Source organism: Alligator sinensis, unplaced genomic scaffold (assembly GCF_000455745.1).
Source record: "Alligator sinensis unplaced genomic scaffold, ASM45574v1 scaffold8_1, whole genome shotgun sequence".
Taxonomy (NCBI): domain Eukaryota; kingdom Metazoa; phylum Chordata; order Crocodylia; family Alligatoridae; genus Alligator; species Alligator sinensis.
This window is the reverse complement of record NW_005842568.1, coordinates 618,468-645,297: the sequence shown is the minus strand read 5'-3', so window position 1 is coordinate 645,297 and position 26,830 is coordinate 618,468. Positions and strand designations below refer to the sequence as shown.

Genomic DNA, 26,830 nt, shown 5'->3' with positions numbered 1-26,830 from the left:
GAGCCTGAATACAGCGTTTACAGCCTTCAAAGCTAGTATTTCACCATAAAGCACATTCTCATCCACGTGGACTGGATATAGAACATGTCTTCACACCCTAATGTAAAATCATACTCCCCTGAAGAAATATGGAAGATAAGTACTTTTTAGCTCTCTTACTTGAATGCACTGTTTTTATTATTGCAACACCATATAAAGAGCCCTCGTTGTACTAGAAACTGTTCAGACGTAGTAACAGACAACTACTGCCCTGAAAAGCTGCAATCTAAAAAGGCAAAAATCAAAAGGACAAAAATGGAAAGCGGCAAAAAGCTGAGAGATGACTCGCTCAAAACTGCACGGCAGATGGAAGAAAGCTGGAAACTGAATCCACAGGTCCTCTGACTCCCAGCACAGGGAGTCTTTTGTACAGGACTACTTTGGATTTTCCCAAAATGCAAACTATACAAGAGGATGAAGGTGTGAAGAGAAGATGTGCAACATGCACAAAAGTTCACTAAGTGACTCTGAAGATTATATTATTCTTTAAATGGAAACAAACTAATCTGAATTAGAGCTCAATATTAAATATCACCACTGGGTTGTCATGAGCAAAACCAGACCCAGTGAAATAACCTTTGAAGTGGCCGAGAAATCATTTTAACAGATAGTGGCAGTGATTTGAAAATCCTCCTAAAATGAAACTAAAATGGTTTGGAAGCATCTCTGAAATATTCATTTGAATTTCAGCTAAAACACACATAGCCCAGCCTTGGTGCGAGGGTTTCCATTTGTGCTGTTCTGCAGCATAATAAACCATCTGACTGGCAGGGTACTACTGGAACAGCGGTTTTGGGGACTAGACCGCAGGGCCTGGCTGGAGGCAGAGAGATTCAATGGTGACTGTGTCAACATTTAAAGAAAGGGAAATCTGACCATTGCTGTTCTTCTTGGCACACATTCACTTGACCCATTACTGAAGTAACATCTCCTAGCAGTTAAATGAAGCGATTCAGTGTACTTGTTAATCCGTGCATGAGATAAAACTTCTTCCTCTTGTAGTTTCGGGATCAGAACCGTCAGCTTTTAGTCATACAAACAGTCACCCTGACTTCACTAGAACCGCCCTCATCTGACATTATACGCACATACAGCCATGGAATAAGGCTCGCCCTTTTCAAATGAAGTTATCCTGATTTTCTCTGGTTAAAAACTTGTATGCATCAATCAGAATGAAGGAAACCCAAAGAACCCAAAGAATGAAATGCAAATTTTGATTACTGATGATCTTGGAGTCACAGGAAAAAATAAACAACGAAGAAAGTCCTGCTTGCCATCAGACTGGGCAGCATCCCCACTGCAGCAAATCCAGCCTTAAAAGCTCAATAACTCAAGCTGGTTTTTCCTAACATGCCTCAACCAGGGCACATAGTTATCTATTCGTTTTTAATTTTATAGACCATTTATACCCTGCTTGTTTTGTTAACATGACAAGTCATTAACTGAAGAGAACAAACCATTCCTAGCTCGGAAATGAACAGTCGCATTAAAAGAAAATTTCTTTTTATGACTTTAATTTTACAGGGAAAAGGAGTCCAATTATATTCCATTAAATCAGATCCAACAACCCCCGATGCATAGGAATTAAATAACGACAGTAAAAGCAAACAACTGTTCAGTGATGCAAACACTGAAAAAACAATCACGTGGCCAAGACAGAATTAGCATAACTCAAAACTGTAGCTTTCGAGAAGTTCAGCGATAGACTACATGCCTCTACTGTGCCATTACCTATTCCTACTTTTATTAATATCATGCTACGGTATCTTCTGTGCTCTTTCTATGACGATGACAACACATTGGCATTTCACTATGCTATGATCACCTTCGCTACTGGACTACTCTCACCTTTCCATAGTCTGTATTTTGACAGGCTACATACACTTCAGCTCTTCCTCAATGGCTGCCAAAACTGTTAAAAGGGGATGATAAAAGGCCAGTCAATCAAAATCACAAGACGTTACAAAAGGGTAAGGGGCATGCATTAATATAATCAAGGACTGAACGACATTAAAACTCTGATAGCCTAGTTCTCAATGTAGAAAATAGAGAAAGCCCCTCCAGAGAGTGCTCCTTGTGACGATGACTAGAGACCTACTAGGGACCTTGCTATTTTGTGGAAACTGCAAAATTGGGCATTGTCTGTAAAATCTGCAAAAATCAAAAATAAGAAAGACTTCCTAAAAATAAAATGCTGGCTCCACAGTGGGAGCCAGCAGTCCTCATGGCTGGTGCGGCCCAGCCTGCAGCCAGTCGGCATGGGGCGGGGGGGCTGCTGGCACGAAGGGGAGCAGCCGCCAAGATGGCAACCTCCTCCTCCCCCCAGATTGGTTGAGAGGGGTGCAAGGGGTGGGGCCACATGATGGACAGCACTCTTGGCCGTCAATAAGTGGCAAAGGGTGGGGCCACAGGGACCCTCTTGGCCAATCAGCAGCAAGGGACAGGCTCATAGTGAAAATGGCTCTGTGTGCTGTGAGCAGCCCACGAAAATCCCTTTTGCTCGTTGCAACTTAGGTAGATCCCAAACATGACACATGAGAACAGGAAGCATACCAGCTTAATTCTGTCCTGAAACTGCAATGTTGGTATCCTTATTGGAACCAGCGCACAAAACTAGTGAGTTTATTTAAATTATAGCCCCTCATTTTACCTTTCTCCCCTTATTCTTCTCCAAGCTATTTGTTTAGTTTTTGCTGATATGAAAAAAAGGGGTTTTAGAAAGCAGTGTGGTAGTTACTGATTGTCTTCTTGGAGGTTTTGTTTATTACACATACAAGATGCCAGAATTTGGGTTCTAAATTTTGATGCCCAAAACTAATGAGTATAAGAAGTAGAAATATCAGACTGATCACTGATCTGTCCAAATGCATCAGTGCCACAATGGCTCTTTGTTATAACCCTTCTGCCAGCTTCACAAAAGGCCACAGTGAACCTGAACAAATAACACTACTGAGCAGGAAAACATGGCGTACCAGCTGGAGACAAACAAATGAATAACTTATAAATCCAAGACTCCTAGAAAGCCATAGAGAGTTATACATGAAGTTCAGGTGGACCAGTAATGGTATCTTAAAACCATTCCATAAAATATGAATGCAGAAGAAGATACAACCTATAAAAGACATTGCTTTGTTTATATTGTTTAATCTATGGCAAAATCCATAGAAGTTGAGATCAGAGCGAACAAGATGCAGAATAGGTTCAATTCCCATTCGAGCTGAGTGGGAGCTGAAGCTGCGTAGTACCCTGCAAGGCTGGGCCCTTTCTCCATGATAAAAAACAGAAGTTAAACAATCAGTGGTAAATCTAAATGATACTGAAGAAGCCAAGTACAGTAATCAAACATATCCACATACATCTTGTGTGGCATCATGCGTGTAGTTTTAAGCTTGATGAAACAGAACAGGCATACAAATGGCTACTCACACTATATGAGCAAGATCAAGTGGCTTCTCTGGCTGTTCAGGAAAGACAGGATGCGGCGGCTCTCTAGTTGGTACGCAACCAAAAGATTTACTAATTGCATGGCTCAGCTTCTTTGCAGGTGATTTCTGTTTAAAAAAATACAACAATAAATTGAACATTTCAAACTGGCGATCTGTGGAATGAGAGAACACAGAAGTGAAAAATGGGCAGCATTAAAAATACGGAACATCGTTGTTTAAATTATACTGTGGCTAGCGGATTAGTACAAAGTTAATACTTCATGCACGTCATATAATACCAATCGTGTGGAAAGGGCCCTCAACTGAATTAATCTCCATGTTCTCTTTAAGATGGGATCTTGACGGTGATAGCCTTCCAACTTTAAGCAATATCCAAAATTTGATTCCTGACCTTTCTATCAGAGTTCACAGCAAAAGATCACCACGGCCTGTTATGGGATTTCAGCTATTTTAGTGGCTTTTTGGAGCTGCCCTGTTGAAATTCAATGCACTGCTTCATTATGACTTGCCAACCGCTCCCACCAGAACTGAGCAGGTTCTACTTAAGCAGAAGAGGAAGGAAATAAATCCTTAAGGATTCCTTAGCAGTTGGAAAGCTTTCGCTAGTACAGACTGGAGATGGATAGTAATGCAGGATAAAAATTAATATGATTTTTTCCTGAAAAGTATACATGCAGGTAAACTCTCCACAATGCAAATAGATTAAAATAACGAGGTCACCAGTTCCACTCGGCAAATTTTAGTAAACAAAAGAAAAGTGAATGTACCAAAGCAGTGGAAGCTCAGTCCATCAGAGGAAAAGGCTGTGATCTGCTAGCATCAAGTATGCATGCATGGCAGGAGGCATGATTATTGGGACTGGAGATCAGCTTGCACCATGCCATTAAATGCACGCGCACCAAGAGCCTACAACACAAGCCCTTGCAAGCCGCGTTGCTGTTCCTCTGCCAGTGGGCGACCAGGGAGAGCACACGGCTTGACAGGCTTATCGCTGGAATGAACCACAATGAAGTTAAACGAGCCACAATTAACTTACGGGCGCATGCAGCCAGGTCTCAGGGAAAAACTGTCAGCACATTTTATCCGGCATATTTCACAGGTACTTGAAGTAAGCCAGCGAGTGCAGATGTCTCCTGGAAGACAGCCTTTTGCTTCAGGAGCCTACACATGTACTAGTCGATTGGTCCTCAATCTTTGGCCCGTGGGCCAAATGCAGCCCAGAGCCACATCGTCCCGCCCATAGGGCTCCCCATAGGTCTGGAAGTCTGGTGGAGGGGGAGCGGTAGCAATATTAATCACTCCCCCACTGCTCCCCCACTGTCAAAGCCCTGGACCCGTGAGGAACGCAGCAGTAGAGATGGCATGGCCTTGTGTGCTGGCAGACTGGGTCATGCCCTGGCCAGGTCCAGCACCTGGGGAGGGGCTGGCATACAGTGCAGCAGCCAGACCTGGAGCCACACCTGGAGCATGGGGTCCGGCCAGCACCCCAGATCACACCTGTGGACTGACCCTGCAAGCTGGATCAGGTCCACGGACCAACCCCACGCAAATCACATGCATGAGGGTTCAGCTGGAACGTAGGCAGCCGGGCCTGCAGTAGGCGACTAGGGTGACCTGGGGGGCCGAGGTTCCCAGACCTGACGGGAGATGCAAGGGACAACCCGAGACGTGAGCCAAGGTCAGGTGCCGGGGTCAGAGAACCAGTGCCGAGTTCCAAGGAAGATCCAGGGCCGAGGACGCCAAGCCAAGCGGGGATGCCGGGGAAACCAGAGAGAGCAGAGCCAGCGCTGAGGTTCAGGAACGATTCAAGACCGGGGTCAGAGCAGTCCCAGGAGCCAGGACAAGAGGAGAGCCGTGAATGAGAGGCTGGGCAGACAGAGCGAGGCTGCGTGACGGCCTGCAGGTGTGCTTACACGGGGCGAGCGGCACGTGCGACAGCCAATCCGGCTGCAGAGCCAGGGATCAGGGCAGGTGCGGTAGCTCAGGTGCGTGGCCCAGCCAGACGAGCTTCTGGCCCCTGGCCTGCCCCCATGCACCCAGCCCCTCACCACTCACCCAGCCTATGGGACTGGATAGGCTGAGCACCACTGACCCACTTCAAGCACCAGGGAAGTATGCAAGATAAAATACACCAACACTTTTCCCCCAGACAGCGCTGTGTCCCTCTTAGTTAGCTGCCGGTCATTCGAGCTAATTGCCAGTCATCTCAGGAACATGCCTGTCAGGCTGCGTCTCGCTGCTAGCCGAGGGCAGCAATGCAGCTTGGAAGGGCTACGTGTGCTGATCCAGGACAATCGGGACTGCCTCAAATGAGGCATCTGTTTACAGCCTCTAGTTTTAACCTTGAATGCAAGAGTTAAAGCGTCGACATTTTTTGCCATATTTGTTCACTGCAGATGCAGGCAGACCCAACCACGACACTTCAGCAGCTTATATCCCTATCAAATTTTGCTGAAACTATTGTTACATCCATCTGCACCCACCAACTCTGTGCCCTCTAACCACCCTTTCTGCCAAACCTGCTGCCTTACGGTCTGCAACCATGCTTTTCTTTCCCGGGTCTGGTAGTCTCTGCTCCATGCTTTCCTCCTGCTCGTTACAAAAGCACTGATGACACCCCGGCCCAAGACCCCGTCTCCCGTTTACTGTCACGGTGCTGTGTTTTTGGCTAGGTCTTTCCCTCGTGCCCAGCTGCTGCGGGTGTATTTCCTCTGCAGCCTGCATCACCGTCCCCAGGAACACCCGAACTGCGTGCAAGGTGCCAACCCTTTGCCCAGGGGCCAGAAGTAGGTAAGTTATCTCTGTGCTCCTCCAGCTCGGTGGCTTCTCCTCCCTGAGCTAGCTCATTTACTCAGATATCTTTACACTATCCTGCAGCCTGAGCTGCAGAGCTACCCTGTGCCTGCTTTTAGCACTACAATCTCCACAGCAGTTATGGCCTCTTGTTTATTTGTGTTGCTTACTGCACCATTTTGAGGCGGTTTTGTTGCCACATAAAGTGAATATTTTTATCTAGAGAACTGGATACAGAGATATTGTAAGTAATAGCTGCTCATGATAATTATGAACTGCCATTTTGTTGTGAGAAAAAACTGAAATATAATGGCCTGTGGTAGGCAGGAGGTCAGAAGAGATAAGCTAATGGTCCCCTCGTGAACTCAAATGCTATCACATTACAACTGCTGTTCTTTAATTAAAAAAAAAGAAAAAAAGAAAAAGAAAAGAGTCAGAAGTGTAGCTAATGAACACAAAATGCCAAGACTTTGCTTTACATCTACTGGCACTTAGCAGTTGAGCATTGTTGGTCAAATCTTCGATTCCACTTCCCTATGGCATATGGGTTTCCCACTCGCATGCTGGCAGTCAATGTTTTCCCCATGCTGCAGCAACGTGTGCGATGGACTTTTCCCATCCCAAAACCTAAAGCAATCCGAAGGGTTAAATGAGGACGCCCCTTTCCGAGAAAATTACCTCTCGGCAGAGCTCTAGGTTCCTTCCCAGAATTCCAGTTTTTGGGAACTGACGATATTACGTACGGGAGAGGGGAACGTCGGACGGCTGGCAGCTGCAGAAAGATCTTTTAAGATTTTTTGCTCGCTCTTATTTGAGGATCCAGTGGCAGAAATAACAGTCATTTAAGAAGAGGTGCCACACTGGGGCAGACCAATGGTCCATCTACCCAGGATCCTGTCTCCGACAGGGGTCTGGCCAAGCTGTCCATTTATCAGACTAGGAAAAAAGCTCTGGCCAGAGGGAAGTTGGGCAAGCGTGGGGCTATTTTCCTGCGACTCCTCTTCTCACACCTCTGGGCAGAGTTTCACTGGTTTGCATCCACAGGCTCCTGCAACTGGTTCAAGGGGCCGTGGGAGCTGGCCAGTGTGGTCCCCTTTGGGTCTCTCATTATAACCTATGACGGTCGCTCCCGTCTCCGTTTTCTCTTTTGTTTGCCCCAAGCTATTAGTTGCTATGCCTCCCTGATTAGAGGGGCTTACAGCTTTCCTATGTGGGCCTACGCCCTTGTTTTCCCATGGCACAGCAAAGAGGCCCGTCTCCAAGAGTGGCAGAAGCGGATGCTAGAGGGACAGCGCTGAACTGAACCGATCCCGAGCAGGGGGCTCATCCTCTGGCCTGCAGCCCCGTGTCATCCGGCTCACCGGGCCCCAGAAACGTGGCAGCAGGGAAGTGACTCCTCCGCTCTCCTGCTGCCAAATCTCTGAACCCACGGGGAGATCTGGGCCCCGTAGGATGGATCTGGCATCCAATCCCAGCACGCAGGAATTAACGGGGACAGTGTCGGGCCCCAGGGCCCAATCCTGGCACACGGGGGGGGCAGGGGGGGTTAGTGCCAGGCCCCCAGCACCCAATCTCGGCATGCAAGGCAGGGAGGGGGCAGCAGCAATACAGCCCACGGATGGGTGCCACGCCACTCACCTGGCCCAGAGAGCCAAAAGGTTTAGAGTGACCCATCCCCTTTTCACTACTCTCCTGGTATCCATCATTGCTGGTTTGGAGATGCCCAAGGAAACCTTTCAACCATTCTGTTCAAAAACAGTTAAGAGATCTGTCATCTATGAACTTTAGAGAAGGGCCACTCGTATGGTCAGGGGCCTGCAGGCAAAGCCCTACAAGGAGAGATTGAGGGTCCTGGATCTCCTCAGCCTCCGCAAGAGAAGGCTGAGAGGTGATCTTGTGGCTCCCTATACATTCATCGGGGGGGACAGCAAGGACTAGGAGATGCTTTATTTACTAGGGCACCCCTGGAGTAACTAGGAACAACGGCCACAAACTGACGGAGAGCAGATTCAGGTTGGACATCAGGAAGAACTTCTTTACGGTACAGCTTGCCAGAATCTGGAAGGGGCTCCCACGGGAGGTGGTGCTCTCCCTTGCCTTGGGGGTCTTCAAGAGGAGGCTGGACAAGCACCTGGCTGCGGTCGCCTGACCCCTGCGCTCTTTCCTGCCCGGGGCAGGGGGTCGGACTCGATGACCTACTGTGGTCCCTTCTGACCCTACATCTATGGATCTATGAAAACTTGTCCAGTCCCTTTTTGAACCTGGCTAGGCTGCCTGCCCCCACCGCTCCCTGGAGCAATGGCTTCTGCAGCCTAACTACGGATTGGGTAAAAAAGTACTTTCTCTTGTCAGTTTTAAACCTGTCACCTACTCATTTCACTGGTGCCCCCCACCCCACCACACACACTTCTAGGGCGTTGGTGAACAACAGCACTCTGGGCACTTGTTCCACACTCTTCATGATTTTATAGACCTCTATCATACCCCTCCTCAGCCTGCTCTTTTCCAAACTGAAGACTCCTAGCCTTTGTGGACTCTTCTGGTATGAAAACTGCTGTGTACCCCTGATCATTTTGGCTGCCCTTTTCCAATTCGACTGCATCCTTTTGGAGATGCACTTGCATTGCACCCTGAAGCAGCGCCGGACCCACGCACACTTTCAAGGTTATGGTAGTCTGCCTCCCTTGAGAATTCAGAAAGTTGGGTCCTTTGGTAGTCTCAACTGGTAACTTCCTGCGATAAAGTGATCAAACCTCAATGCAGACTGGATCAAACAAAGTGTTTATCATCAGCTTGAAAAGATACCGCAAGCCAGAAAATGAGCTAGGTAAAACTTATGCTTTAATGTATTATTTATAGGAGGCCCCTGCACGCTGAAATAGTTATTCAAGTGCTTCAGGTGGGTTAGGTGAAATTAATTATGTAAAAATGTTACCTCACAGCTTTGATGATAAAAATCTGCTCTCAGTCTTGAGACAGGATCTCTTCTCCAGGAGGCGATAAATAATATTTTGGAAACACACCTTGTTTACTGCTTCCCTAGACTGAAATGTTTTATGTCACGAACTCAGACGTGGTGGTTATGCTCAGACGAAGCCTGTTGGATAGCTCCGTACTTCGAAGGACACCGATCACTTCTGTGCTTGAGCAAGCACTGGACGGGGCCAACACCGGGGGAGACTAGTGCTCCCAACTGCCCTCGTCACTTCGTGCTCCTTTCATCCTGTCCTAGCTCCCCCGACCCTAAGCACAGTATTTAATTTGTTACTCAACCTGTTTTTGGTACTTCTACAAAATATCTCTACCGTTTTGCCCACTAGCAGGCAGCAATATCAGCACTTTCTATCCCCCTGTGGAACCCCTACTTCCAGGTATACTGATGTACCAAGTTTTCTGGTCTTTTTTTAGATCCTTTCTTCAGCACACTCTCTCTAATATCTGCTTAGACCATGCCTGGCGGGGGCTGGGAGTCTGGAAGCTGCGGGTCCTGGCGGCTACAAGCTCCCAGCCCCAGGGGTGCATGGTGTGTCCCCACAACTGGGGGACCACAGTACCTGGTCCCATCAGCTGCGGGACTGATATCTCCTAGCCACAGAGATCATGGTATGCACCCCGCAGCTGGGAGATCATAGCAGCTACCATCTCCCAGATGTGGGTGCCTACCACGCTCTCCACATCTGGGAGAACGCAGTCCTGCAGCTGATGGGACGCTCAGCTTCACTCTCAGTCTCAGTTGCTCCACATGCACGCGTGGCATGCAGGGCACAGCCAGGACCGTGAGTCTTGTCAGCTGATGGGACTCGAAGCCCTGGCTGCATGTGGGGTGCAGCCATGGCTGCAAGTCCCCCATTTGCTGGTTCAGGGGGAGCCTAGGATGGCGATCCCAAGCTCCCCCTGTACTGACAATAAGGTGTGATAGGATATTATGCTGGATCACACATAAATGTGTGACATGGCAGGAGGCACGATTGTGTGGATCGTGTGTTAGGTCCTGTTGCGCCTTTACCTCCACGTGTAGAGTGGGCCTTAGATCCTTGGTTTATATTTCTGCCATCTTTGGTTTCAGCCACAAATTCAAGGCATGTATTTTTACTTTTTGATTAAAATTTCCATTGAACCAGCAGCTTGGGGTAATAGTAAGTGAAACAAGAATTACAACAACACCTTATCTTTATACAGGCACTGCATCAGCCATATGTATATAGTATAGATATCACTTATATCAGTGCCAAGCTACGACAGTGCTGTATGAGCAGCGATGACATCTGCTCGAAATGGTAGCGATCAACCAGCTTTGCATGATCTACAGTAGTGTCTGCCTACCCAGAAGTACATCTGGCTTCTCCTGGTTCCTGAGAAAACTCAAAGGCAAATAAACACTCACCAGAAGTTAAAATGTCTGGTCAGTTTTATGGCATAAAGGGAAGAAGGGAGAAACCAGCCCTGGCTCTGTGTTCTGTATTCTTCAGTTGGTTTGTATTCTAGCTTCAAATCCCCAAGGTAAAGTCAGAATACCTTTTCTACTGTCCCTTCAACGACTTTGAGATGCCTATCCTCACTGAGTAACAGCGATTAACTCCGTGAAGCCCTGGTTTATTCCGTATTCCAGGTATACCGTCAGCACATTAATCTAGGATCCTGTTGTTAGACTCTAAGCTTCATTAAAAAACCCCCTCATGTTTCTGGCCTTCACAACAAAAAACTAAAATGTAAGATGAGCATAACCAATGAAGTGATATCTGCTCAGGTCTGCAGTGCGCCTGCACACGTGCTGTAGATCCCACGTCCCTGTGTTATCTATCATACCAGCTGCTCAGATACAGAAGTGATAAGGGTTACTGCAAGTATCTAATCAGAAAAATATAGTCAAAGTTTATAAGATGGATATAAATGTCACTGGGCAATTTCTTCTGGAGAAAAGTTAGCTAGCTACTGGTGACAATGAAGAAATGTTTTGAAAGTTAGAAAGTATTTAGTAGACTTACTATGAGAAAGTTATCAATAATATATAACTATGATAACACTGGTGCTTTACATACCCAGAGACCCATTTTACCTACTGTACAGTTTTCCTAAGCCTCTCTCACTTCTTGGTTTAACAAACCCTTCTTCTGCCTACCCTCTACTTTGCCAAATGTTTTTGTGCACAAAGAAAGTAAAATTGGTGAATTAACAAGATGCAAGTGCAACTGCACCGAGCTCATTGCTTTTATCACTTACTCTTACTCCCTCCACCACATTTTATGTTGTCAACTGACAGCTGAATTTTTGGGGGGCCATGGACACTTATCTTTAATTCTTTCCAAAGCATCTAGCATATTGACGATGCCAAATAAAGGTAACACAAGTTAGGGGATCCTCAACCTCATAAACGTTGTTTGTTTGAAAAAAAGGAAAAAGAACTGAGAAACTAAGACAAGCTAACTGAAAATTGAGGTTGTAGGTTCTCTTTTCTTGCCGTCTGTTCTGACAACTCTTCTGCACACCATAATTGTGCAAATGACACAGGGGCCGTATATTCTAGTGGCTAAACAATCCCACCATTCCTGCAGATAGAAAATTAAGGAGGTAAAGAGAAACTTTCAACGTCAGACATTGAGCAGACAATCTCCTGTGCCTCCACTGCTACTAGAGAAGTTCTTCCTGGAAACCAAACTAAGTGAAAGCTAAGAAACTTGTCCTTAGAGACGGCAAAACCCTACACAAAAGGCAAAGGACGAGGCAGATAAAAGCACATGCATTTGCCCTTTGGCTTTCAGCAGATTCTTCTTCCCCATCTGATGGGATCGCTACCAGAGCCCTGCGCCTGCTTGTCCGTAGACAGAGTGCCCTCTGCCGGGGAAACATGGACTAGAACAGGAGACCTGTAAATTGTTTAAAAAAATACAATTCCTGTGTCTGCAGCCCAATGACCACAAACAGCTAAGTGGAGAGGGATAACAAGCACACTGGTAGCACTCAATCCCCCTCTTGAATATGTTTTTAAAAGTACTCGCTCTACTGAGAGTGTGAGAGAATCAGTAAAGTGAAGAAACAGCTTCTGAGAGAGAAAAAAGCTTATTTATAGCCCATTTGCAGTTGCAAGTAGCCCAGCATATAGCATTAGCTATGCTAATGATCCTGACTTAGCCCTTGCTCTTTGGGGTAGATGTTGGCTTTCAGCTATGTTTCACAGAATGGAACCACCAAATTTCAGCTCTGAAAGGGACCTAAAGGATTATCTAGTCCAGCGATTCTCCATCAGGGTGCTGTGAACTCCCTTGAAAGACGCTCCAAGAAGTGTGAAGAGGAGTGAGAAGCAGGACAGTGGCTGCCCCGGTTCCCCTGCTTTACCTGTGGCACGTTAGGGTGCGAGGTCAGTGTTGTGTCGGGGTTCAGAGTTTAGATCACGGTTGTCTGGGCTGGTTTGGATAGGGAAGATCCTGCGTCAGGCGGGAGGTTGACTAGATGACCTCCGGAGTCTCTTCCAGCCCCACTTCTCTACGACTCTATAAGCAGCTAACGGGTCCCCCTGCCTGGCTGCTTTCCAGCCCCCAGTCTCACCCCTCGGTAAGGAGGTAAGCATTATAACGAATAAATTACTTTTTTAAATGGGGTGCTGCTGAGTTCACAAAAGTTATGGGGAGAAGATGCACAATCTAACAAGTGGTGCTTTGAGCCTAAAGTTTGAGAGCTAATCCAGTCCAACCCCCTGAAGAGATGAAGGATGTGCTATTTCAGACTAAATACGCCTAAAATCTCTCAACTCTTCTTGGTACAGCTTGCACTCCAGCTCTCGTCGCATCCTCCCTCACTTGCTGTTGGATCCTCTCCCATTTCTCATTAAAGCCGTGCCCAGAACTGGACAGAAATACTCCAGTTGTGGCCTAACCACTGACAAGGAGAGCAGTACTATCACCTCACATGTCTTGCACATACTGCTTCTGTTAATGTGGCCAGAAATTGCATCTGTTTTTTCAGTGACGGACGGCATCACATTGCTGATTCACGTTGAGTTTATGGTCCGCCGTAACCTCCAGATTCTTCTCGGCGGCGCTGCTGACCGACCCCCCCACGGATCGCAACCTTGACGTGGTGGCGAGGCTAATACGCCACCAATGACTGTGAGAGTGATGCCACCTGGAGTGCTGTACTCCGGGTAGGGTCACCTGCGGTGGCAAGGTCAAGAGCGAGGTTTCCAGATTAACAGCAATCCAAAAACAAACATAAAAGTCCTCAGTGATGAAGCACGCAGACGCAGAAGGAATATTTCATAACGGCTGCAGGGAACAAAAACCTCTGGTCATCGAGATTTCTCTTGCCTGTCGTGTGTCCCCAAAGAAGGTAAGGTATTTCTCCGTGGTGATACTCTCCTTGGTGATTTCAATGTCAGAGTGGGCAGGGACTCTGAGCGCTGGAAAGGACCACATGGAAAAGAAGGGGTGGGGAAAGTCAATTCAAATGAATTTCTTCGCCTGAGAAGGTGTTTGGAACATGGTCTCCTCCTCCCAAACCCCCGACTGCATCAGAGCGACGCAAGGAAGACGCAATGGATGCACCCCTGCTCAAACCGCTGGCACCTGACCGACCACGGCACGGTGAACGGCTGAGACTGGCGCGCCGGCTGTATCATCAAAGCGGGATGGATCGTCATCCGATACTTGGCCAGGTCCATGCTCATCACTCCAAAACAGCATAAAAGAAAGTAGCAGCCAAGGAAGAGGTTCGGTATTGAGCGCGTGGAACCTCCGGCTGAAAATAATCATCTCCAGCGTGCCTTAGGGAGAAACTCTGACTTTCCTGATGATCTTGACACCACTGATCACTGGGAGAGCCTCAAGAAAGGCATCCATGAAGTGCGTGAAGAATCTCTGGGCTTCTCCACAAAGAAACATCACGACTGGGACGACGACAGTGATACCGAACTTCAAGCTCTCATTGACAGAAAAAGGAGAGCCTGAAAAGCTTGGCAGAATGACATCAATGCCAAACAGAAACGAGACAGCTTTTGCCACATTAAAGAACCGTCATTTGTCTTTATTGAATTTTATTTTCTATAACCTAGTCCTCTAATTTACAAAGATATTTCTGAATCCTAATCCAGTCCTTCAAAGTATTTACAAGCCCTCCCAGTCTTGTGTCATCTGCCAACGTGATCAGTCAGCTCAGCACGCCTGCACTCAAACCATATAAAGCACCAGACCGTTTGTGGATCCCTACTTGAGGAACAAATATAAATGAGGGTCTAAATCAGGACACAAGCACAATACAAATAATAGATAAAAAGATAATAGATAAAAGTAAGTTTAGTTAGTTCTTAACAGGTGCTTGGCCACAGTATTAAAACTCTTTATAAATCATAAATACTCTATTTCCTGTCTACAATGGAAAGAACGCTCCACAAAGAACAGGAAATATCTGCACCTGAAAACAGGTTTTGCAAACCCACAGCTTTCCAGGTGGTTTTTAAAAAAATCATTCTTGTAGAATGCCCTGATGAGAACAGTCTCGTGAAAGAGGGATAACTTCTTTGGTATTCCCCATCGGCATGCTAAACAAAAAAACATGTAAATATTAATAAGCCTTTTAATGTAAATGGCTTCATTTTCAGAAATACTGACCAGATATATATTTATATGATATGAAATGCAGGACAGTTTCCAACAGATACTTCTGGCTAAAGAACTTTTCAGATCTGCATACAGATATTTACAGTATGGGAACCACACACCTACAGGGGATTAACAGAGACAAACAACGGACTGTAGGGTAGATAGAAAGCTGGCTGGATTGTCGGGCTCAACAGGTAGTAATCAATGACTCAGTGTCTAGTTCAGTGTTTCCCAACCGGTGTGCCATCGCACAAAAGTGTGCCGTCAGAAATTAACAGGTGTGCCGCAGAATTTTGCCATGGCAATGAGCTACAACAGGCATGAGGATGGGGAATGCCTTAACAGGTGTGCCACAGAAAATGGTTATTAATGGAAGTGTGCCTTGGGCTGGAAAAGGTTGGGAAACACTGGTCTAGTTGGCAGCTGGTATCAAGGGGAGTGCCCCAGGGATCAGTCCTGGGGCTGGTTTTGTTCATCATCTTCATGAGCGACCTGGAAGACGGCATACAGTGCACCCTTAACGAGTTCACGGATGACACCAAGCTGAAGGGAGTAGTAGATATGCTGGGGGGTTGGGACTAGGATTGAGAGAGACCTTGACAAATTGGAGGATTGGGCCAAAAGAAATCTCATGAGGTTCAACAAGGACAAATGCAAAGTCCGGTACTTAGGGCAGAACAATCCCAAGGACCGGTACAGGCTGAGGGGTGACTGGGCAGCAGCTCTGCAGAAAAGGACCTGGGGGGAACAGGGGACAAGATGCCTGATAGGAGCCAGCAGTGCGCCCTTGGTGCCAAGAAGGCAACCGGCATCCTGGGCTGCATTGGTAGGAGCGGTGCCAGCAGATGGAGGGCAGTGATTCTTCCCCTCTATTCGGCACTGGGGAGGCCACATCTGGAGTCCTGTGTCCAGTTGTGGGCCCCCACTACAGAAAGGATGTGGACATATTGGAGAGAGTGCAGCAGAGAGCAACAAAAATAGTTTGGGGGCTGGGGCACATGACATGTGAGGAGAGGCTGAGGGAACTGGGCTGAGTTTGCAGAAGAGAAGACCGAGGGGGATTGAATAGCAGCCTTCACCTCCCTGCAGTGGGGTTGAAAGAGGCTGGAGCTGGGCTGCTCTCAGTGGGGGCAGATGACAGGACAAGGAGCAATGGGCTCAAGCTGTAGCAAGGGAAGTTGAGACTGGACATTAGGAAAAAAACTTTCTCACTAGGAAAATGGTGAAGCACTGGAACAGGTTACCCAGAGAGGTGGTGCAGTCTCCATCCTTGGAGGTTTTTAAGGCTCAGCTCAACAAACCCTTGGCTGGAATGGTATAGTTGGAGATGGTCCCGCTTTGAGCATGGGGTTTGGTCTAGATGACATCCTAAGGTCACTTCCAACCCTAGTTTTCTATGAGACTAAACACTCAAAGAATTCATGTACTGTGGGTAAATAACCCTTCCATCTTCTTTGAGCGACTGTCCATGCAGAGTCCATGCTTGGTGACTAACAAGAATTTGCTCAGAAGAAGGTATTATGAGTTCCACTTAACTAATTGGTACCTGAAAGACGTACTAAAAGTGGCAACCACTCTGGAAGCCCAGGCTAAGGAAAAGCGAGTGACAGATCTGTGAAGGAGCCTCTATATTTTTCAGGGATAAAAAGTGTGCCGAACAAGCAGCAGTCTTCCTGAGCTGTAACAGAACAAACTCCAGTATGCCAGGGAGCGTCTTCCTTAGTCAGCAGCCCATCTTTGCGGATAGTTGCTGCCCCTTGAAAATGCCCCAAATACCCTGTGTTCCTGAATACTATTTTCTATCTAAATAAAATGGATTTCACTTGTGCTATGTGAAGCTCTGCTTGCCCCACAAAAATAAAAGGCTTAGGAAAGAAAAGTGGGAGGTGAATGAATCGATTTCTAGGGCATTCTTAGACCACCTTAGGCAGCAACTGGGGGTGAAATCTTTAAGTAACCCTGTCCTTGTATACATGGAATCTGCCATAAAGCCCTAAATTTCTTCTTGACTCCCAGCTGATGTAATGGCCACCAGAAAAACAGACTTAGAGATATATTAAATCATGTAAGGCCTATTTAAACCTCCACTTCGGAGGCCTGTGTTGATGTCTCAACAGGAAGAAGTTCAGCCTCACTCCCCTTGTCCCCTGAGAGCACTTAGAAAACAACATCACACAAAGCAATGCTGCAGAAAAGGTCGTTCAAAGATGCATCAGGCACTGCTGGTAACCACTGATGACAAAGCATGGCAGCCTCAGACAGAACAGGTCCTCAACTATGCAACCTGGTTTCTATCATGATCTTAATACCCCTACATGGGAATAGCAGAAACCTACCATCATAAATGCTATCATTTTTTAAGAGTATGCCAATGAGCAAAAAAAAAACTAAATTGTTCTTACACTAACTTATTGCTTCCTGCAATTATATTATTCATTCTGCTTGTGCATTATATGCTTTTCCTATCCCTTGGCTCTCTTGTCTATATTTATAGCATAAACTGCTTGGAGGAGATACCATAAGCTCAGTTTGTACGGTGGTTAGTAAAATAAAGCCCCTTTGTTGGCCTTTAAGCGGAGCCATAATAAGCATGATTAATACTAAATAAACGTACCCACCCAGCACCACTGGAAGTGCACCAGACTGAAAACCAGAAGCTGCGAGTTTGATTTCCAGTTTTGCCACCAATTTCCAATGTGCCTTAGACAAGCAAAACCTCTCTGAACCTCTTTTCTTTCAAATCTAAAACGGGGAGACAAGTTACATATTTCTGATTCTCAGGAAAGGTATTGGAGAAGCATAAAATGTTATTAAAAAACATCTTCCCACATGTGCTCCTCGTTCTGTATCCTGAGGGAAACAAACCGGTAGACCATTGCAATTCACCTAGTCAGGCAACAACGGCCAGCCAATTTCTTGCCAAAATACCCAAGATGTTCAGCTTATTCTAACAATCCAATATACAGTAAAGAGGGCAGCTGTTGACCATGTGACTAGCCATTTGGACAGCTGCCCCACTCCACATTCATATAACATACCGAATTAAGCATGCCCCAAGAAGAGAAGGAACCCTGAAAATGAGCAATGCTAGCAGGTAGCCTATTTAGAGTGTCCTGGTATTTGCAGGACAGACAGACAGATTATGTCCAGATAGCATAAAGCTGAGAGGGAGTAAGGATGTGCAGGTACCTCGGCCTCCCTCTCACTGTTTGGTGATGGTGTGCTGATGTCTGGCCATTGTAAGGTGCAAAAACACTTGAGGTACTCATGGAGAGTGGTCGTTTATTAGCTTATGATGAGAGTACCAGTCTGGGATACAATGTCAAGTGCCACCTGTCTATTAAAAGATTTTCACTTTATATACTGGGGAGAAAGCCCAACAACAATTAGTCAACAGGTATTGGATGAGGGCAGCCTATGATAATGTGCAGTCCAGTGCTGAGCTAGGGATCCACCTTCTTTGTATGCAGGCATCTTCCCCAGAGATGCGATATGCAGCAGGAGCATATAGCAAGGCCAGGAAAAACATATGGAACACATAAAAAATTAGCCTCGCAGGAGGTGTCAGCAAAGCCTATGGCGTACGTTCGCTCATGCACCTATTTTCCCTGCAGTCTCATCTGCAAGCTGTCTCAGTGTTTGTGTCCTATCAAGCTGAATGCACAGGTAGGTGGGAGAGGAGGAAAAAGACTGCTGTTCCATCAGAGTAGCGTACAGAAAGCTGGCATGATTACTGATGATTCTCCAAGTAAAAACAGTGAGAAAACGGGTTTCTGCTTATTGAGCTGTAAGTGCATCAATGATAACATATTTCCAGGAGCACAAGGTCACAGGAGTGCAGTCTCCACCGCTTCAAAACTCCTGCCTGTGAAGCAGATGTAAGCTTTGAACCTTAAATGCTGGAGGCTGCAAGTGACAGCAAAACAGTGGAAAACGCCCAGTTCACTCTCCCTTTCAGCATCCACGCTGCCACTGCGCAACACTGCGCGGAGACTGGGCAAGATGGACCCAGGGTCTGACCCAGTAAATGGCAGCTCTTATGGTATTACCAGCAGGCTAACAACATATGGAAGGAATAAAGCCAGAGCAAGTACAGAGCCCAGGAGACTGAGACTGTTCAACTCTGCCTACCGTTGGGACGGATGCAGAAACACCCATGGGGGAGAATCTCCTTTATAAAGTACAAGTGGGCAAATCTCGTAAATCAAACCATGATGCTGTGGCAAGATCTCCAGACACTGCTCCACACTTTCCCTTTACTTCAGAGGCCAAACTAATGTAATTTGCCTCAGACAGTGGCTGACCTTAGCTGGAGGAGTGTGGGCAAAAGCTGGCCTGTTTGTTTAGGAGGATGCTTTTCCCTGTTACTTTAATTTTTCCAAGAATGACAGGTTCCAAGAGTTTAAGTGGAATGGAAAGCAAGGAGACTGGCAATAGTGACCAGAGTTACCGGAGGATTATTAGGTTTAACAATGTCGGCTACATTTGCCCTCTCCCACAAACACAGAATCCGATGAGAAGAAAGACCAGAACAGGACATAGGCAACCAAAGAGATGCGGGCCAACACAAGCGAGTTGTTCACAATGGATTTATCTGACCCCATCAATTTCTCAGCTTTCAGCCTCATAAAAGCTTTTTTAGCTCATAACATTAAACAGATGGAGCAAGGACTTGAGCTGCAGAGGATCCTATATGGATCTCTCTGATCTGGGAAAAAACAGTTTCATATATTTCTCATTGTCAATAAGAATTGGGCTGATGGACACTTGTGACAGGGTAACACTGATATTCGGTTATCTCACTTGTTAGATAAGGGGTGTCAAACTCATCCAGTTGAGGCCTTGTCGATGCTGGATACAGTGGAAAGATCCTTTCCTTTGATTTGCAAGCAACACTTCTGTTGATACCATCCAGGATGCTGTTGGCTCATATTCAGTTCACAGTCCACTGTGACCCTCATGTCGCTCTCTGCAGAATTGCAGCCCAGCCAGGCATTCCAGTCTGTACTCGTGCATGCAATTTATTCCATCCCAAGTGCAGGACCTGCAGCCCTTGCTGAATCTCATCTGGCTGACTGAGGATTATTTCTCTAGTCTATCCAGGTCATTCTGGATCCTAGCCCTGCCCTCTGGAGTGTCTGCAACTCCATGCAACTTGGTGCAATCCATCAATTTGCCAAGTGTGCACTTGATCCCATCATCCAAATTATTAATGAAGATGTTGAGCAGTACTGGACTCAGGACAGACCCCTGGGTACCTCACTTGATACCTCCTCCCAACTAGACATTGAGCAACTGATCACGCCGAGAGAGGACTTGGTAGCAGTTTGCCGCTACATCAGGGGAGTACATCAAGGGCTCGGTGAGCAACTGTTCACCAGGGCACCCTTGGGGAAAACCAGGAGTAACGGCCGTAAACTCCTGGAAGACCATTTCAAGCTTAACACTAGGAAAAACTTCTTCACAGTCAGGGGGTCCAGACTGGAGTAAGCTCCCTCCAGAGGTGCAATCACCTACCCTGGAAATCTTCAAGAGGAGACTGGACGGTCACCTCGCTGGGGTCACCTGACCCCAGTTGTCTTTCCTGCTTAGTGCAGGGGGCTGGACCTGATGATCTTGCAAGGTCCCTTCCAGCCCCTAACGATCTATTGATCTACGAATCACTACCTGCCAAGTAAGATGATCCAACCAGTTATGTATCCATCTTACAGCACTTTTGTCTAATCTCGTTTCATAGATTCATAGATGTTAGGGTCCGCAGAGACCTTAGCAGATCATCGAGTCCGACCCCCTGCCCTGGGCAGGAACGAGTGCTGGGTCAGACGACCGCAGCCAGGTGCTTGTCCAGTCTCCTCTTGGAGACCCCCAGGGTAGGGGACAACACCACCGCCCTTGGGAGCCCATTCCAGATTCTGGTAACCCATACCGTAAAGAAGTTCTTCCTGATGTCCAACCTAAATCTGCTCTCTGGCAGCATGTGGCCATTGCTCCTAGTTACTTCAAGGGCTGGCCTGGTAAACAGAGCACCTCCTAGCCCTTGCTGTCCCGATGAATTTGTAGGCAGCCACAAGATCACTTTTCTTGCAGAGGCTGAAGAGATTCAGGTCCCTCAATCTGTCTTCATAGTATCTTACCCACAGGCCCTCAACCATATGTGTAGCCCTCCTCTGAACCCTTTCCAGGTTAACCACATCCCCTCTTGAAGTGCAGCACCCAGAACTGGATGCAGTACTCCAGCTGCGGACTGACCAGTGCTGCGTAGAGGGGAAGTATCACTTCCCTGGACTTGTTCGTCTTGCATCTGCTAATGCATGATAAGGTGCAGTTAGCTTTACTGATCACTTCATCACATTGACGGCTCATGTTCATCTTGGAGTCAACAGTGACTCCAAGATCCCTTTTCGCTGACGTGCTGCTGAGAAGGTCACCCCCCAGCCTTTTAGTGAGAATGCTTTGAGGGACAGTGTTAGAAGTCTTGCTAAAATCAAGGTATATCACAGCCACTGCACTCTCCCCTACCCACGAAGCCTGTCACCTTACAACAGAAGGAAATCAGGTTGGTCAGGTTTGACTTACTCTTGATGAACCACAGAATCACAGAAAATGAGGGTTGAAGGGAGCTCAGGAGGTCACATCTAGTCCATCCCCCTGCTCCAAGCAGGACCAGCCCCAGCTACATCATCCCAGCAAAGGCTTTGTCTAGCCGGGTCTTCAACTCCTCCAGTGATGGAAATCCCACCACCTCTCTGGGGAGCCTGTTCCAGGGCTTTACTAACCCTCTAGTGAGAGAGTTTTTCCTAATGTCTTACCTAAATTTCCCTTGCTACAACTTGAAATAATTGCTTCTTGTCCTGTCATCTGCCCCCACTGAGACCAGCCCAGCTCCATCCTTTTTGCAGCCCCCCTGCAGGGAGGTGAAGGCTACTATCAAATTCCCCCCCCCCCCCCGTCTTCTCTTCTGCAGACTATGGACTTCTTGAGGCCCTGCTCCATGATCTTTCCAGGTAGTGAGGAAAAGATGACTGGCCTGTAGTTCCCCAGATCGATCTCCTTCCTCTTCTTAAAGATGGGCACTGTGTTTTTTTCCTTTTCCAGTCACCTGGGACCTCACCTGAGCTCCACATCACTTCTCCCAATCAAATCAAACACAAAGGAAAAAAACCCAGCAGCAACAAAAAGTGTGGTTTTCATTTTAAATGGTCCAGGAACGCACAGGTTTTGATTATGAGCCTCAGCCTGAAGTTGTGTGGATCTTTCCTGATCCAGGTCCATCGGAGGTAAGATAGTGCTGGACCACAGGCAAGACTCAACCTTTTTATTTCCTACCCTGTCCTGCTCACAGGAACTAGTGGAAGAAGTCTCCTTTTGGGGTGTTCTATTTTTTTTTGTTCCCAGTTTATGAAAAAATAGCCATGCTGTTATGACAGTACTCCCAGACTTTTCTGGTTTCTCTGCCCACAAAAACCAAAGCGAAACACAAACCCTTGAAGAGTTTTGGAAATAAGATGGCCAGAAGATAGGGCCCTCACAGCAACGTACATCAGTTCAGCGTAGCCAGCACTGAAAACCAGCCCAGTCCCGGCTGGCCTTAGACGAAGCGTTCTGACTCTGCTGGAATCTCCCTGCCTTGTACACTTGTCTCCTTGCCCTCCTTTTTTCCCTTTGGATTAGCACCCTTGGATGAGCTCATCTAGCCTCCAGGTTTCAATTCCCTTTGATGGTGACTACTACTAACCTGAAACAACTAACAAATACAAAAAGCACTTTCTCCTCTTCAAACCTTTTTTTTGGTTGCTTAACACGGGCACGCAATTCCAGAATCATACTGGGTACCTCTCCTACAAACGGCAGTGGCTAATTGTTTGTTATTCTATTAGCACCCCATCTAAAATCTCCCTTTCCTCTACACACCCACAGCTGAAATCCTTATTTGTTAATGCACTTCGACTACTGCTGCATTTTTCTCTCTGAGCAACCTGCTTCTCATCTTGTTCTTCCTCCATCTATCCACCGTGCTACTGTTTAGAAAGCGGGGGGAAGGGGATTGTGACATGTTACTCTTCTTTCACTAGAGTCAACATCACACAGTACATTTCAGGTTTCTCTCTTCTCCTCCAAGGCTCCCATCCATCATTATTTCCCCCATGCACATCTTTCCATTTGCTCTGCCAAACTTCCTTTTGCTTGCTTTATTTCCATGTGCTTTTCATCCACTTGTATCCTTATTACGCTTTTTTCTATGCTTCCTATACATGTACACTACTTGGAGTCATGGAGAAGCAGGCTTGGAGGGGACCTCCAGAGGTCACCTAGTTCAACCCCCTACCTGGGCAGGATCAGCCGTATCCAAACCATCCTATACAAATCCGCGGTCTAACTCTAAGCAACACAACAGTCAATTCTGACACAATACAAGACATAACACCCGAACCTGTCACAGGCAAAGCTGGGGGACCACGGTGGCCCACATTCTGCTGCTGCAAAGGTTGTTAATATACACTTGCGAGCTCCAAGGCAGAGGAAGGCAAAACCCCGCTGCAGTCCATACCAATCTGACCATGGGGTAAAATTCCTTCCTGACCCCAACTACGGTGATTGGCCTGACCCTGAGCGGAGGGGCAAGACCCTCTAGCCAGGATCCTCCGTGTTTAGTCCCAAATTGATGTAGCAGCAGAAGAGTAAAAAACCCCTCTCCCCCAGCCCCATGCAACAACCAGCAAAGTCCAGAAGCATGAGAAATAACCACAGAAGAACATAGGCAAAGCTATGCCTAGATCATCCCTGATCAGTAGCTATCTTGCAGTTTAACATGTCCACTTTTTTATTTAAATCATGCTTTAAAAAGTATTTCTTCCATAGAAACCACCAAGAATAAGATACCAAATAAACTATGATAAATGCATAGATTTTAAGGCAAGAATTAGCCATTAAAATAATCTAATTTGCTGTTTGAAATTGTCTGTCTTTCACTTCCATACACTGGACCTCATTATACCTGGTCTTTTGGATTAAAAAGCAATCTACTACTAGAAATCTCCTCTTCATGTAGGAAACTGTAAACTGCAGTCAAGACTCTTTTCAACCTTCTTCTGAACAAACTAAATAGATGGAGCTTTTTAAGTCTCTCCCTGGAAGGCAGGGGTGGCTAGCCTGTAGTACATGCACCCGAAGTGGCAAGGACAGCCTGCGTGTGTGGCACATGAGTCAGGGAGGGAACAGGGAGTGCAGCTACAGACAGGGAAGGAAGCAGAAAGCAAAGCAGCAGTTTATGCAGGGAGTCCAGGACAAAGAGCAGAAAGCAGAGCAGTAGACAGGGCAGGGAAGACTGGCAGGCGGGGAGAGTGCAAGGCTTAATTTGTGGCACACCTGCCAAAAAGGTTGGCCTCCCACTGCTACATGGTATGCATCTCCAGTCCTCAGATGATCTGTAATGCCTTGAGAAGTGAGCATTGTCTAGTTACCCATCTCAACTTTATTGCCTGTATATCTTAGATAAGATTCTTGGGTTGAGGGTCCCAATCCTGCTGCAATCACCTGATCCTTGGCCAGGACCATAGCTGAGCTAGTCTGAGACCCTGGTGTAATCCTAACCCTGCTATGCATTCAGTTTAAGGTGTGATGGAACGCAAACACAAAAATATTACACATTTTTGTGCAATATTTTTGTGGCTGATTTCCCTTTCTGTGGTGCTATTAATTCCCTGAGTGTATGGCTGGGTTACTACCCAAGATATAATTAACAGACTAATCATTTCTGAAGTGTAACATCTGTCTGGGGCCTCTAATATCTACAATACAGCTCCACACATGATGATGGCATTTAAATTAGTTATCTTATTTTTATATATATATAAATAACTAATTTATCTGCTATATCTATATAACTGAATATATATATTATATCTATAAATATATTCCTCCCCCCACCACCCCAAGGATTACACCTGTCTTGAAAACATACCTCCCTTGCATAGGATGCACCCTCACTGATTTGGCTTTCTTGTCTACGAAGCCACTGGAACTACAATGAGTTATTAGGCTGTTAGGAAAGGCTATGAAGTAAAAGGAAACAGAAGGAGAGCAAATGCTTTATTCTCTGCAAATCCGATTATGAGTTCTGCCAGAGAAGGGACTGTGTCATCTTCTATACCCTGTACACCATGGAGTAAGACAACATTCAACAAACGAATAGAGTTACTCAAAATGAACAATAAAAAGTACGATGGACCTATCTATAACCTCTTATGTGAACAGCGTTCAGAGATCTACCATGGGGCTCTGAGTCCATTATGAAAATGTTTCTAGCTTTCGAAAGAAAAGTGTTTAGAGATGGTGGGGTCAGCATTACAAACAAATGTGAGTTACCCAAGAGGAATGCTCCTTCATCTGATGCTGGTTGCTATGAGGGCCATTTGCATGGCCACGCCAAAAACAGTTTTGACAGAGCTGGTAGTTGTGGCACTGCTGGCATCGGTACCGGAAACCCATCATGCTCTCACACCGGCAATATGAACATTCCACAGGATGGAAGACTTTAGGGGGGGAAAAAGAAAGAAGCAATAAGAGAATCTTAAAAAAACTATTGATTTTACCATGATCTGGAAAAACAACAACCATAAAAGTAAATTTGAGTTCTCAAATTCCTGAATATCAAAATAGAAGTTGAAAATGAATACTTACAGGTATCAGTTATATTACACAGTTTTAAAATTATTTCCATTTAAATTTATCCCTATTTAGTTGCAGTCTTATCCTGAAGACTGTACACAATTTCTGGAGTCCACGTAGTATATAAAAGATTTTCAAATCTAACATAGTGCAATCTACCAAACAAGGCAGTGAAATTCTTTCTTCAAGATATTTTAAAATAAATTGACTGAAGTACTAAATACACAAAAGGAAACAATTGGGCAATGTCAGAGAGAATTTTGCATCTATGTCGTCTGAGTTCATCACAAAATAATAGATGTTGCAAACTGTCAAACCCAGCCAGTACCTACATGTAAAGCATGAATTAATTTTTGAGTATTCAGAATTGTGCTAGCAGCCTCAAACAAGTGCAGATGCCATCCCTTACAATCTAAATTAGACATACCCCAAATACTGAAGATCATAAGAGACAAAAGAAGATAGAAGGAAGGAGGTATGAGTACACTAAAGCTTGCAATCGCTCCTATTTTTTCCTCTTTGGGATTATTTAGTCTCATCCTTCATTCTTCTTATGAGAGATGATAACATTGAGGTTTTAGGAGAGCTGGAATGAGCAATTTGTAAATGAGGTGAAGACAGTAATTTGGCAAACAGTGAGTTTGAAAAGGGACAGCAAAAGGAAGGCACGTAGATGGAAATGGAAGAAACGTACAACTAGCATCACTGCTCGAGTGGAGATAACGGAGAAGGAAAACACATCACTGATACGGACTTAGGCCAAGCTCTATGAGGTCGTGAACTCATAAAGATAAGGAACTTAAAGCTGATTTCCTGACAGTATGAAAACCAGTAAAACATGAATAAATAGATGGAGAGATATTTTAATCAAAATAAATGAGAAAACTTTTTACAGATAGATTGCGTGGGGCAATTCCCAGGATCAGTGATTATTATGAACAAGCTTTTGGCTGTCAGGAGAGAAAGAAAGAGGAAGATATTGGTGCTGCAGCACTTTGATAAGAAGTGACAGGACTTGGCTGCAGCCTAAACATAGGATAAATAAATCTGACTTGCAAAGGAGCCTACAGCCTTGGATGACTGAGGAGGACGGTGTCATCTATTGTAACCGTCACTCACTCGCCCCATCCTTTTTAACTTCATGTCTCTGCTGTTGCTAGCCAGTCTACCAGCGTTTCCTCTGCTCTCCCCTGTACCAGAAGACATCGTTTCACATCGGCTCTCCGCTGCCATCTGCTCATCTCCAGGGATATTTATTGCAATGCTCACCTGCCTTCCTGCTGTACCCTCTCC

General features: G+C 46.1%; 1 protein-coding gene across 14 annotated transcripts in view; it reads right to left on the bottom strand.

Moving 5' to 3' along the window:
• The window catches only part of DTNB (dystrobrevin beta), a 299,067-nt gene that overhangs the window by 181,056 nt on the left and 91,181 nt on the right, over nucleotides 1-26,830 (bottom strand). For all 14 annotated transcript variants that reach the window (XR_003096007.1, XR_003096008.1, XR_003096009.1 and 11 more), the window contains 2 exons: nucleotides 25,235-25,401; nucleotides 3,466-3,590 (listed from right to left, as the gene is read on the bottom strand). Coding sequence is in view for 11 of the 14 variants with exons in the window: in XM_025214126.1 (XP_025069911.1) it covers nucleotides 3,466-3,590; nucleotides 25,235-25,401 (292 nt within the window). In the remaining 3 variants the exon portion in view is untranslated. The remainder of the gene's footprint in view (nucleotides 1-3,465; nucleotides 3,591-25,234; nucleotides 25,402-26,830) is intronic.